Below are 14,831 nucleotides of genomic sequence, written 5' to 3' on the forward strand. Positions count from 1 at the left end.
AACAGTTTTAGATAATTGGACAGAAGAGAAAGGTGGACCATTGAGGTCCAAGATACTTACAACATAATATATACAATGCACTCGTATACTGTAGCCTGGAAGTTGTAAAAATATGAATGAAATCTAGCAGATCTGCATTTTTTAAAAAAGTTGTGTAGTCCTATTAAGATTGCCGGAAGAAATATTGACAACCTCAGATATGCAGATGACACAACTTTGATGGCAGAAAGTGAGGAGGAATTAAAGAACCTTGTAATAATAATAATAATAATTTATTATTTATACCCCGCCCATCTGGCTGGGCCTCCCCAGCCACTCTGGGCGGCTTCCATAAAAACCAAAAATACAATAAAATATCACACGTTAAAAACTTCCCTGAACAGGGCTGCCTTAAGATGTCTTCTGAATGTCAGGTAGTTGTTTATCGCTTTGACATCTGCTGGAAGGGCGTTCCACAGGGTGGGCGCCACTACCGAGAAGGCCCTCTGCCTGGTTCCCTGTAGCTTTGCTTCTCGCAATGAGGGAACCGCCAGAAGGCCCTCGGCGCTGGACCTCAGCGTCCGGGCAGAATGATGGGGGTGGAGACGCTCCTTCAGGTATACTGGACCGAGGCCGTTTAGGGCTTTAAAGGTCAGCACCAACACTTTGAATTGTGCTCGGAAACATACTGGGAGCCAATGTAGGTCTTTCAAGACCGGTGTTATATGGTCTCGGCGGCTGCTCCCAGTCACCAGTCTAGCTGCCGCATTCTGGATTAGTTGTAGTTTCCGAGTCACCTTCAAAGGTAGCCCCACGTAGAGTGCATTGCAGTAGTCCAAGCGGGAGATAACCAGAGCATGCACCACTCTGGCGAGACAGTCCGCAGGCAGATAGGGTCTCAGCCTACGTACCAGATGGAGCTGGTAAACAGCTGCCCTGGACACAGATTTGACCTGTGCCTCCATGGACAGCTGTGAGTCCAAAATTACTCCCAGGCTGCGCACCTGGTCCTTCAGGGGCACAGTTACCCCATTCAGGACCAGGGAATCCTCCACACCTGCCCGCCTCCTGTCCCCCAGAAACAGTACTTCTGTCTTGTCAGGATTCAACCTCAATCTGTTAGCCGCCATCCATCCTCCAACCGCCTCCAGACACTCACACAGGACCTTCACTGCCCTCACTGGTTCTGATTTAAAAGAGAGGTAGAGCTGGGTATCATCTGCATACTGATGAACACCCAGCCCAAACCTCCTGATGATCTCTCCCAGCGGCTGCATGTAGATGTTGAAAAGCATGGGGGAGAGGACAGAACCCTGAGGCACCCCACAAGTGAGAGCCCAGGGGTCTGAACACTCATCCCCCACCACCACTTTCTGAACACGGCCCAGGAGGAAGGAGCGGAACCACTGTAGGACAGTGCCCCCAGCTCCCAGCCCCTCAAGACGGTCCAGAAGGATGTTATGGTCGATGGTATCAAACGCCACTGAGAGATCCAGCAGAACTAGGAAACAGCTCTCACCTTTGTCCCTAGCCCGCCGGAGATCATCAACCAGTGCGACCAAGGCAGTTTCAGTCCCATTATGAGGCCTGAATCCTGACTGGAAGGGATCCAAATGGTCCGCTTCTTCCAGGCGTGCCTGGAGTTGTTCGGCAACTGCTCGCTCTATCACCTTGCCCAAGAATGGAAGATTTGAGACTGGGCGATAGTTGTAATGAGGGTGAAAGAGGAGAGGGGAAAATATGGTCTGAAGCTCAACATCAGCCCATTGGTCCCATCACCTCCTGGCAAACAGAAGGGGAAGAAATGGAAGCAGTGACAGATTTTACCTTCTTGGGCTCCATGATCAAGGCAGATGGTGACAGCAGCCACAAAATTAAAAGACCCCTGCTTCTTGGGAGGATGAAAGAGGAGAGGGGAAAATATGGTCTGAAGCTCAACATCATGGCCATTGGTCCCATCACCTCCTGGCAAACAGAAGGGGAAGAAATGGAAGCAGTGACAGATTTTACCTTCTTGGGCTCCATGATCAAGGCAGATGGTGACAGCAGCCACAAAATTAAAAGACCCCTGCTTCTTGGGAGAAAAGCAATGAGAAACCTAGACAGCATCTTAAAAAGCAGAGGCATTACCTTGCCGACAAAGATCTATATAGTGAAAGCTATGGTTTTCCCAGTAGTGATGTATGGAAGTGAGAGCTGGACCACAAAGGCTGATCGCCGAAGAATTGATGTTTTTGAATTGTGCTGGAGGAGACTCTTGAGAGTCCCATGGACTGCAAAAAGATCAAACCTATCCATTCTGAAGCAAATCAGCCCTGAGTGCTCACTGGAAGGACAGATTATGAAGCTGAGGCTCCAATACTCTGGCCACCTCATGAGAAGAGAAGACTCTCTGGAAAAAAACTCTGATGTTGGGTAAGATGGAGGGCACAAGGAGAAGGGGACGACAGAGGACAAGATGGTTGGACAGTGTTATAGAAGCTAGAAACATGAATTTGACGAAACTCCGGGAGGTAGTGGAAGACAGGAGTGCCTGGCGTGCTCTGGTCCATAGGGTCATGAAGAGTTGGACACGACTAATCAACTAAACAACAACAGTCCTATCAAGAGGTACCTAGTTCTCTGTTTTTATGTTGTATATATTTGGGTTTGATCACATGGAAATGTGACAGAAGTATTGGCACCTATTGTATTTCATGGCAGGTCGGTCCTGATGTTTACAAAACTTTCCCCACCCCACCCCCTTTCGGCTACTGCTGATTACGTTTCTGTTGTCTTTGGCGGAGTGGCTTTGACCACCTGAAAGCTTTCGCCGCACCAACCGTGCGAAGCCTGCGAAGGTACCACAGGAGGCCACCTCGAAGATGCGCCCGCGCTTTTCCTTCACCAGGGAAGATCTCCCTCGCTCGCTCCGCTTGCCTTCGCCACACACGCTCTCGCGGCGCCGCCTACCGCAGGCCACACCCTCCTCTCCTCGCCGCAGACGGCCCGGAGGCGGTGCAGGCGGGCGGCCATTTTGTGGCGCTGCTCGGTCGCTGGCGCTGGGGCTCAGCGCGGGGAGCGGGGCCTGAGTGGCGAGTTAGTTTCCTTTCTAACCCACTTTTTTCCCGTACAGGCCCCTCGGTAAGAACTTAGCACTTCCCTGGCGGCGCCTCCGGCTCGCCGGGGAATCATAATAGGTGGGGAAAGCCGGGCTTGTCCGGCTCGGCTGCGAGGGGGAGCGTGTTCCCCTCCCACCTCAGCTTGCACAAAGGGCGGGAAGGCGGGAACGAGGCCTGAAGGGAGCGGGGGGTGAGGGCCGCGCTCCGGAGCCTCGTTGGCTCCTCAAGGCCTTGGCCTGTAACTCTCGCGTGGGGTCTGTAGGTTGGACAGGCATTTAACCTCGCTAAGGCATTTTGGGCCTGGTGCGCAGGGGTTGCTTGGCTGCGCCTAAGCGACGGTGCTGGTTCGGGGTAGTGGAAGAGCCGCCTATGCGCCCCGTGGGTTTGTGACCCCCGTTTCTTTTGGGGGTAGGTGAGTATCGGCGGCTCCCTTCATAAGTGGCCGGGCTTCCCTGGGAGCATCCCCGGGACCGGGTCTTAGGGCGGTGCAGGCCCTCCCATTGTAGGGGATGACGGGGGCGAATGGAAGCGAACTCGGTAGTGTAAAACAAAATGGCCTGAGCTGCGGGGATTTTTTTCCCCTTATTTTTTTTTTTTGCATCGACCAAAAGCTGTCGCAGTACGCCCGGTTCTCTGGCGTCCAAGTCAAATAAAGACTCGTCCTTGTGCAGATTCGAAGTTGTACTGGACTCAGTGTGAACAACGCCGTGATGAATTTTCGAAAGCTTTCGATTGAGATCTAGCGTCCTGTTTTCACGGTTTTGTTTTGGTGGGGTGGTCTCCAGGTACACACACCACTGGTTGTTATTTTGGTTAACTGCGCTCTGTGAAATTTCTGGGCCCTTCGTGGTTAACAAAAATTTAAATTCGCGGCATGAAATGATACCTTACATGTGAAACCCTTGTCGCTGTTTTAAGTTGGCTAAAAAGGTTTTAAGAAACATTTGGTTCTGGAGGATGACTTCAGGGTTTATGGTTGTTCTTTAGGACTCCTGGGGTGGATCTGTTTCATATCTTCACTGACATGGGCGTGCTCATCAGGTTATATAACAAATTCATTTGTTATAGAGCGATAAGGACATCATTTGTATACAAAATTAATTTATCATTCCGAAATTTGACTTCATGAAAGAGAGCTTCATTGTTTGCTGTATTTTCCTAGTTTATTTATTTCCTCTGAGGGACATAAATGGAAGGATATTTGCTTTTTAAACAATAGGGCTGCTGTAAGTAGGTAAAGTAATTGATGATTATTAGCCAAAGATAAAGGAAGGTGATAGGAACTTACATATAGGTACAAACTGTTAAGATGCTATAAAAAGGCTTTTCATTTTTAAAAAAGTATTTGTTCTTATGTATTTTGATTATTAGGAAATACTGGCTTTAGTTTTGTGTTGACTTTGAGTCTTCAGTTGTGAATCCCTTTATTCCAGCACACTTTCCCTTCCCCTTCCCCAGCTACTGATAAGCACAGTAATCATACATTTTTAATACTGTTTGTTTGAAACAAAGCTCCAAGAAAATGCTTGGTGTTGGAAAGTTACTTTGTACCTAGGAATGTTCTGCTTACCTCATGAGTAAAAAAGAAGCTTATCATAGGTTCTATAGGATTTTGGTGTATATTTCGGAACTCAAGGGCAACATACAAAGAGTATTCATTGGGCACGAAGGAGTCATTAAGACCAGGGATAAATTAATATGACAGAATATCTCAGCATATCTGGTAGTATGCTTTTTTGAAAAGGTTTTTGATTTCTGAACATTCTTGCTTGGAATTATGCATGCGGCATAAACCACAGAAAATAGTTATTGGAAAAACTGAGCATGACGGCAGACCCTTTTGTTGAATAGAAATGTGCACTGGGAACTGGTTGGAGAAAAATATCTGTTAGCATTTTGCAGTGAAATGACCATGTGGAACATTATTAAGCTATTTAGAAATGAAAAAAGGCGATCTCTCGAATTGTACAAAAAATTGTCACCAGGATAATTGAAAGATTTCAGATGCTGAAGTTTGGCTTGTGCTGAATAATTCTCACATGAATTAACATATGTCCTAATATTGAATTGTAAATAGTTTATAAGGTCAGGTAGTGAATGAGTTATTGGGTTTTGCTGTTCAGACAGGTGTTTTACTTCATATTTTATGCGGGAATTCACACTGTTTAAGTTTTGTGGTGCTGATGTTGATTTGTTCCTTGAAAGTCTTTGTTTCGATTAATTGTTATTTCCTGTGGTCAGCAAATATACGGTTTTCTTTAAATAAGGCATATTTACAGATATCACCTGTTCATAGAACTGCCTGTCAAGCCATTCATGAGATGTGTGGAATTCAGTATTTGTTTTTGTTTCTTTTCTTTCAATGGAAAATATTTTCAGGATCTGCAGATCAGGATTTCCAGATTACATTAGGGTTGTGTGTATTTAAGTACTAGTGTATATAAACTTGCTGAACGTTGGACACAGTGATTGTGAAATACTGTTTGGTCCTGTGCTTTGAGAAGAAGATTGTCCTGTTTGCAATTTATGTTGGATTGTATTTTGATTCTGCAGCTCTAAAATAAGCAAAGTTAAAGAAATAGGAGGAAGTGTATTGTAAGGTATTTGCAGTCTGATTTGGCTTCAGCAAATGTGAAATGACTTTGAAAGGATGTTGTGTTTTGGTTTATTTAAAGTACTTCTTAATTGGGTGAGAAGTTGTAGCATTAGAAAACTATTCTAGTTTTCTTGATCAGGAAAAATAAACTAGCCCTCTTTATGAAATGAGATAAATCAGCTATCTGAAGAGAGAATGCAAAGTTAATTTCTGTAATGAATGTGTTCTGGCTTTTTGTTTGTATTCGTTCTCATGTTGAATATTTTTTGTTTTAAAATAAAAGTAATTGTTGCTATCAAAATGTGTGAAGCTGTGGAAAAGACCAAGGAATGTATATTTCATGCACTCTCAAACTTGTGGTTCCCATGTATTGGAGTGCCTTATGATGGACATTGTCCCAGACTGTCATAATACACAGCACATTGTGGACTGCTAACTTTTAGTTATGTGTTGCTTGCATTGATTTTTGCCTCCATTTATTCTTTATTTCAGTCTAAAAGTTGGTTTTAATTGGTTGCCCACAGGATTGCCTTGGCTTCTACTACTTGTTAAGGAAAAAAAACACACCTCTCTTGGCAGGTAAGATACTGAAGATGTATTTATGCTTACTGAACACGCTTGGATAATTCAAAGTACTCAGGAAGATAGAGCCAGTACATGAGTTACTTTAAAAAGTTTAAATCACCAAAAATATATGGAGGTCCCCCCCCTTTGTTGGCCTCAAGTTGTGATTTTTTTGGTAAAACTTTCTGTGGGTAGAATTCTTTAAGATTGAGGTCTTTTTAGGGTTATGTGGTCTTTAAAACACCATTAACTCTTCTTTATAGCAAGTTTTGTGTAGTTACCCAAATTGTCTAGTCATGTAGGTTTAAAAACAAACAAAACCCAGGTGAGTTCTACTCTCCTAGCTGAAGCTTGGCAGCTAAGTCTTTAATTTGCATTTGGGGTTTGAATACATTTTTAATATAATTGTAGCTCTTTGGTGTTTAGTCTGAAATAATTAATACATTTTGTGATGCATATCAGTGTTAGCTATATATTTGCAAAGTCAGATTTTTATATATCCGTGCCCCCCAAAATACATTCTTTACCATGATGGTTATATCTACAGCCTGTTGTTTTCTGGAGAACTGTACTATTATGCTGCTCAGTCTTCTATGTAACATTTATGAACTGTTGTTAAATGGCCGTGCAAACATTTGTGTCTTGTATTTTTTAATAAGTATCTCCAGATGAATGAATTATTTAAAATGGAAGGCCATGTTAGGCAGCTTTATGACATTATGGAAGAAATGCATTCTTTGAGATAATGGCCCAAAGATTAATAATTTAGTTTCAAATATTTTTATCCTTCTCCCTATCTAAAATATAATCAAAGCAGCAATTAAATCTAAAACATCAGTAACTACAGTTTGGTATAAAATAAACAGCACAGCATAGCTTTTTGGTAAGTATAAAAGACAAAAGCTTTGTGAACTACCCACATGAAAACAAATAAAGATGGAGCCAAGTAGACATCTCTCAAAATGATGTTCCAAATTATTTGCACATTGTCAGAAAAGGCCCTGTTCCTATGGTCTACCAGTGACATTTCTGGTGATGAAGTATGGAACAAGACTTTGGTGTCTCAATATTTCAGCAGGTTCCTAAGACAGACTTAATAGTTTTGATTAATAGAATGTATATATCTGGACTGGTTTATCTCAAAACTCCTTATGGTTGCAGAGAAAGATTTGGCTGTAAACAATACTATTGCTTACTTGTGATGATTGAAAGCATGTCCCTGTTTTTGTGTAAGATCAGAATTTTGGTGCACATAGTGCAAGTGAAATACTTATGTAGGTCAGATTAGGAGGCTTCTACTTTTTTCAGACCAAGGACCAGTCTAAAGTGCAGACATGTGTTTGGACATTTATACTTAATTTTCATCATACAGGCTTTGTCCTATTTGTGCAGGGTTGCATTCCTGGTGCCTGCACACATCGGAGCATACATAAGCCTACTCTTTTACGCCCCCAACTTGTGTTCAGACCACTTCCACAGACGACAGTTGTTTGGCAGTAGTTCTGCTGTTGCAGTCTGCTTTAGATCCTGGAGCACCAGTTGAATAACTGTGGTAATAAGGTATGCAACAAGGTATCTTCAGACAATACACCTTGATTTATGGACTTAATCCGGAAGTCCGTTCTTAAACCAAGGCGTGCTTTCCCATATCAGCGGGGGCCTCAATTTACAAATGCAACACTCTCAACAGGAAGCAGAACATGTTCTGCTTCCAAGGCAAAGTTCACAAACCAAAACACCTACTTCTGGGTATGCAGCATTCTTAATCCAAGTTGTTCATAAACTAAGCTGTTCTTAAACCAAGGTACCACTGTATATTTCTGGTGGGTCTTGAACATGCAAAACTGAATGTTCTTCAAAAACCAGTTGAAGATAATAGAACTTGAGCCTCTGTGCAAAGGTTCCAGTCATAGACACCCTCAATATTATATAACATGTTTTACAGTTTATTCGATCTTTTAACAAAAATGTTTTAGCCTTTTTATGATGTGCTGAGGTCTGTATCTACTGAATAGGCCTATTCACTCTTTTGATTTTGCTGCTTAGGTTATGATTATAACACTTCTGCAGAATAAATGTTTTGTAGATGTTGCTGTCCAAATAATAATAATAATAGTAGTAGTAGTAGTTTATACCCCGTCCATCTGGCTGGGTTTCCCCAGCCATTCTGGGTGGCTTCCAACTGAATATTAAAAACAATACAGCATCTTCTACTAATATGTTGTACTAGTTTTGAATGCTTGCTTTAACTTGTACTAAATTGTTTGCTTGAATTTGAATAATCTACATTTTCTTATGCTTTTAAATTAGGGATTAATCAACCTTTTAAAAGCCTTTTCCTATTTCTCATTTGCAAATCTATTGCATAGTAATTTGTATCTGTGACTGTCATAACATCTTAAAGGTGACACTGCAGATTTCAAACCTGTTTTATTTTAAAAGAAAACTCTTTAAGAGTACTTACTACAGTAAATATAAGCAACATTGTAAAACTGGACAAAATATATTACAACACAAAACCACTGTTATCAGCCTGAAGGGAAGGGTTTAAATAAAACAATAACTATTATAATTATAATTATAATCATTTCTACCAGGAACTAAATGAACTTCAGAAAGACTGTGACATCACCAAATATGATGTACAGTATCCAGTACGTCAATAGCCCTTCCAGCACTTAGACACTAGGATGAATGTGAAGTACTCTCTGTATCTTCATGAGATTTAGCATTATTAGTGGATGACTTTGAATGTTGCCTCTTTGATCTAGCATAGATATATTGAAAAAAAGTTTAAATGAAATTTGCTTCCAGTATTCTGGGGGCATAAGCTGGTTTCCTGATTTGTTTAGTAATGGGAAAATGTGCTTGTAAATCCCAGGCAACATGGCACCTTTGGAGCATTTATTTTTCATACTTCTGGCTACTGGCTACTTGGTTGTTTCAGCTAAAGTTCATTTTATAGTTCTCTCTGCAACCATAAGGAAAAAGGAAGGTTCTTCTGATGAGCTTCAACTAAATCAAAGCCAATTTATTGAAAATTTTATGATACTTCAAAAGCAATTATGTAAGTTTTTATCCCTTCATGTTAGCAAGCTGATGAATGGTTTTAAAAACATTTTCTTTTAACAAAAAGGGTTTTTTTTTAAAAAAAGAATCATGAACATTTTAAATACTATTTCCTTTATCACATTATTTTTCCTAGAGATGCCAGTCCTTTTTTAATTTAGGAAGGCTTTTAGCAGTACTATGTAGCTATTTCAGAGTGGCATTATCTGAAACAGCAACATAATCAAGCACAGGGTGCAGGAGAGGTGTCTTACTGGTTCCTGACTTCTAAAATACATCTTGCAGTGCCTGGTAACTCTAGAGTTTTCCATGCAAACACCAAACCAAGTATTAGCTTGCTTGTATAAAGGAATTAATGGCTTTGTGAAAGCTGCAGAGTAGGAGGAGATTCTTAAAAAAAGAAAAGAAAAAAGAACAAAAGTGAGGAGCAAGGAATAGGCTGGAGAGATTTCATGCCTCTAGATACCAAGCAATGTGATGTATAGGAATTTTGAAGTAGTTATGCATTCCTGTGTGGGACTGAAGTATAAGATTGTGACATAAGATAAGTGTTTTAAAAATAAAAAGTTCGTTGGTGCACAGGAGCCTAAAATATTATTTCAGCCTTGAGCTAAATGAACTTAATGCAAGAAGTTTGCTTTTGGATTGTCATATCTGAAGCTGGTGTTCTCCAGAAGGATTTGTCTTGGTTCCAGTTTTTGACTGTGTTCTTGTTAACAGCCTTTAACATTCCATATTGCAATTTACTGGAAAGCTTTGATGCAATTGTGCTTTAAAAGTACTTTGTAGAGAAAGCTGCATGAATAAAGATCACAAATTGTAAATTGATTTAAGATCTGCAGGAGCTTTTAAACATAAGTATCTAGGTTAAGCATATGGTGTCTTAAATAGTCTGACCTAGCCGTTGCCTTTTCTCATCTGCAGGTGTGTGTGTTTCAGCGCAGCATGGCTGTGGTCATCCGCTTACAAGGTCTCCCAATTGTGGCGGGGACTATGGACATTCGCCACTTCTTCTCTGGATTGACCATTCCTGATGGGGGCGTGCATATTGTAGGGGGTGAGCTGGGTGAGGCTTTCATCGTCTTTGCCACTGATGAAGATGCAAGGCTGGGTATGATGCGCACAGGTGGTACCATTAAAGGGTCCAAAGTAACACTGTTGCTGAGCAGTAAAACTGAAATGCAGAATATGATTGAACTCAGTCGCAGGCGCTTTGAAACAGCAAATCTAGATATGCCACCAGCAAATGCTAGCAGGTCTGGGCCTCCACCTAGTTCTGGAATAAGTAGCAGGGTGACTCTTCCTACGACAGTACCTAACTTTAACAGTCCCTCTCCTAGTGTAGTTACTGCAGCTACTTCAGTTCATGAAAGCAACAAAAACATACCAACATTCTCCACTGCCAGTATGGGAACTGCTCCTCCTAATATTGGTGCTACTTTTGGAAGTCCCACCTTTAGTTCCACCATACCTAGTACAGCATCCTCAATGAACACAGTACCACCTCCACCAATACCTCCAATTCCAGCTCTGCCATCATTGCCCCCAATGCCTTCCATTCCTCCCATCCCTGTCCCACCTCCAGTACCTACACTGCCTCCTGTTCCCCCCGTTCCTCCAATACCTCCTGTACCTCCTGTGCCACCTATGACCCCTCTGCCTCCTTTATCAGGAATGCCTCCAATGAATCCCCCACCTGTAGCACCTTTGCCTACAGGTATGAATGGATCTGGAACAGCCATGAATCTGAGCACTAACTTGAATCCAATGTTCATGAGTCCCATAAATCCTATTCAGATCAATTCTCAAAGTGGTGTGAAATCACTTCCTATCAATCCAGATGATCTGTATGTCAGTGTGCATGGAATGCCATTCTCAGCAACAGAATCTGACGTGAAAGACTTTTTTCATGGACTTCGTGTGGATGCAGTGCATATACTGAAAGATCATGTAGGACGAAATAATGGAAATGGATTAGTTAAGTTTTGTTCTCCTCAAGATACATTTGAAGCCTTGAAGCGAAACAGGATGCTGATGATTCAGCGCTATGTCGAAGTTGGTCCTGCAACAGAGAGACAGTGGGTGTCTGCAGGAGGCCATATAACATTCAAGCAAACCATGGGTCCTTCTGGACAAAATCATCCTTCTCCTCAGACTCTCTCTCTGTCTAAATCACCTAATGGTCAGAAAAGATCCAGATCCAGATCACCACATGACCAGGGCTTCTGTGTTTATTTAAAAGGACTTCCTTTTGAATCTGAGAACAAGCATGTAATAGATTTCTTTAAAAAGCTTGATATTGTGGAAGACAGTATTTACATAGCTTATGGACCCAATGGGAAAGCACTTGGTGAAGGTTTTGTTGAGTTCAGAAATGAAACTGACTACAAAGCAGCTTTATGTCATCATAAGCAGTACATTGGAAATCGTTTCATTCAAGTACATCCCATAACAAAAAAAGCTATGTTAGAAAAGATAGAAATGATTCGGAAAAGACTGCAGAACTTCAACTATGATCAGCGTGAGATCATTATGAATACTGAAGGGGAGTCTGGCCCTTCTAAACTATGTGCACATATATCCAATATCCCCTACAACATTACTAAAATGGAAATCCTTCAGTTTCTAGAGGGACTGGCAGTGGAAGAGAACTCTATACAAATTCTTGTTGATACTAATGGGCAAGGTTTAGGACAAGCACTGGTCCAATTCAAAGCTGAAGAAGATGCTCGTAAATCAGAGCGCCTGCATCGAAAGAAACTAAATGGAAGAGATGTTGTGCTAAGAGTTATTTCCCTTGAAGAAATGAGAGAAATTGAGAGAAATCCTCCCTCCCAGGGGAAAAAAATGTTGAAAATGCCATTGCAAGGGAGTGCACTAATGCCAGGAGTGCAGAATGCTGGTGGGGATAAACATTCTTTCATAGGTAATAGCCCCAAAGATGCAAACAGTGGTCCTCCTTTTCATTTTCCCAGCAATTTCAGTGGGTCTAATGCATTTGGCCCCCCTCTTCCACCTCCAGGAATAGGTGGTGGCTTTGGTGATTCAAGGCCAGGGATGCCTTCTATTGGAAATAGTGGCCTGCCTGGTCTGCCTGGTTCAGGAATTGATGTTCCGGGTTTTGGAGGTGGGCCTAGCAATTTAACTGGGCCATCAGGTTTCACAGGAGGTCCTCAGAACTTTGGAAATGGGCCTGGTAATTTAACTGTTCCTCCTAACTTTGGTAGTGGACCTCCAGGTCTTGGTGGTGCGCTTGGACATTTAAGTGGACCTCCAGGGTTTGGACCTGGACCTGGAAACTTGCATATTGCTGGGCCACCTGGGTTTGGAGCTGGCTCTGGAAAGCCAGGGCCAACTGTCATTAAAGTTCAGAATATGCCCTTTACTGTATCAGTGGATGAAATTTTGGATTTCTTCTATGGTTACCAAGTAATCCCAGGTTCAGTGTGCTTAAAATACAATGAAAAGGGCATGCCAACAGGTGAAGCAATGGTTGCATTTGAATCTCGTGATGAAGCAATGGCAGCTGTTGTTGATCTTAATGACAGGCCAATAGGCTCAAGAAAAGTCAAACTTGTTCTAGGGTAGCTTGTAATATAAAATGTTTGTAGAATAGATATTAGTGCTGTGATTTATGCATTCAGACTGTTTTATAGTAGCTCCAGGTTAGAACCTATAAATTGTTTAAACTTTCCATTTGTTTTGATTTGACTGGTTTAATTGTTTACAGAGCAATCACTGCAAGGGGAAATGTGCAGTTGTTCTACCAGTACAGATACATAAAGAAGGATTCTCATAAGTAGAAAAAGTTTGCTAATGCTAAATTAACCATGCAATGTTTATCAAGGAGTCTAGATTGTGTTTTTGGTTTTTTTTAAATCTTGGATGAGGAAAACTGTCTTGATGAAGTTAGTGATCTTTTAGTGGGTGTTGTTGCAAGCTATTGTAAAATAGGAAGTAGCTATGTCTAGAGTTGGTTAAAAGCTGGCTGAATTTATTTGTTTACACAGGTCAAAGTTTTTTTGTTTTTGTTTTTTGGGGGTTATTTTGCTTAAAAGTCCCGAGTTTAACTTTGCAACTGAATAAAGTCTAAGTATACACAGATTGTTTATGTACCTTATTTTTTCAAAGATTCTTGGTGTATGGAAAGTGAAATTATGTACATTGAGAAACATATAGGCAGTTTTCCTATACATAAACAGAGCAATCTGTAAAATTCCAGCTTTTGTGGAATAATTTTAGTTCATATTTCAACTGACTGTATAGAATAAGGCTTTTGCCACAAGTGCAGATACCTTCATTTATTACTCTGCATCTTTACTGTATGCTTAATATTGAATACATGGAGGTGCCATACCATGCCACAATTTGAAAGTATAACTGTTTGATTAGATGGATTTGTTAGGATTGTATGTTACAGTTGGGATAGGATCCTCATCACTTGGTTTTTGTACACTCTGTATGTTGTGTATATTTTTGAACCACACCCTTCTGAAATCTCTTGGTTTATTAAGTGAACATAAGGGACTGATGCAAAGTGTTAATGTTAGCAATCATTTGTGTTACTATGATTCCATGAAATCTTGTGAATTATTGCTATGATCACTTAAGATATTAAAGCATTGAAATGTCTCCCGTCACAAATTGAGTTCTTAAAGTCTTTCCAATAGATTACATTGTTCAAATTCTTTGTAGAATTGTCACTTTCTTGGTAGAACTCTCTTATGAAAGAGGGAAGATGCAAATCAAAGACTGTCCATGATTAGATTCAACAAGTTGCCTGAAAAAACACTTGCAAATCATTGTATATTTAAAAAACATTTTAAGCTATTCTGATCCCAGTTAAAGGGAAACAGTGTCCATTTAAGTTGGGTATGATGGAACATCTGAAGTGCACAGCCTGGCATAATGTAGACGTGCAAGTGGCAACCATTCTATTCTAGTCATCCAGTGTGTTAGGTGAATGAAAAAACATGCTGAATTGCTGCATCATGAGAGGATTTTGCAGTACAGTAATTTCAAGGATTGTGTGAAAGTGTTGCAATGAAGTGGTGGCTGTATTACAAATTTTGTAATTCATGGATTTGAAACTGTTTTGACAGGAACAGAGATGGTGCATTCCTGAAAAATGACATGATTGTACTACACTGTTAAAATTACTAAGCCTCCTGTTAATAAAACTGTCTTTCTGAAGTTTCTTGCTATCTATTTTTAATTGTCTGGTGTGTTTCAACAGCAGACTTCTTTTATTGAACGGTCAATAAAAATATAACATTTTGAGGAAATGGCCTGAATAGGGAATGAGCATTTTCTACTTCTATTTTTAAAGTTTGTTCTCTAACTGCCAACTAGTTTGCAATCATATGGGTATGACTGCAGGAAGACAAATCCTGAAAAGTAAAATAATGAGGTTGAACTGAAAAGTTCTGTTTCATGAATGAAATGACTTCTTTCAATCACTGGTGGCTATTTCCATGGATGGGCAGTCCCTTTAATGAGTGGAATGGAACCTTTGGATTTAG

The 14,831-nt window shown here is 41.0% G+C and overlaps 2 protein-coding genes across 12 annotated transcripts in view; both read left to right on the forward strand.

Moving 5' to 3' along the window:
* Positions 1-2,974: 2,974 nt before the first annotated feature.
* Positions 2,975-14,831, forward strand: part of CPNE1 (copine 1) — a 53,987-nt gene continuing 42,130 nt past the window's right edge. For 4 of the 11 annotated variants that reach the window (XR_014566138.1, XR_014566139.1, XM_083746565.1 and 1 more), the window contains exon 1: positions 2,975-3,102. The gene's annotated coding sequence lies outside the window, so the exon portion shown is untranslated. Of the gene's footprint in view, positions 3,103-3,362; positions 3,493-6,168; positions 6,256-10,233; positions 10,376-14,831 lie in introns of those variants that run through there. The other 7 variants (XR_014566140.1, XM_083746567.1, XM_083746571.1 and 4 more) reach the window with 5 other exon arrangements.
* RBM12 (RNA binding motif protein 12) lies at positions 10,255-14,502 on the forward strand (the record flags this gene model as incomplete). Its single annotated transcript, XM_083746524.1, has 1 exon — positions 10,255-14,502. One exon carries the CDS (start codon positions 10,255-10,257, stop codon positions 12,895-12,897), a length of 2,643 nt encoding a protein of 880 aa, XP_083602650.1. The 3' UTR covers positions 12,898-14,502.

The sequence above is a fragment of the Podarcis gaigeae genome, assembly GCF_964106915.1.
Source record: "Podarcis gaigeae genome assembly, chromosome: 6".
NCBI lineage: Eukaryota > Metazoa > Chordata > Lepidosauria > Squamata > Lacertidae > Podarcis > Podarcis gaigeae.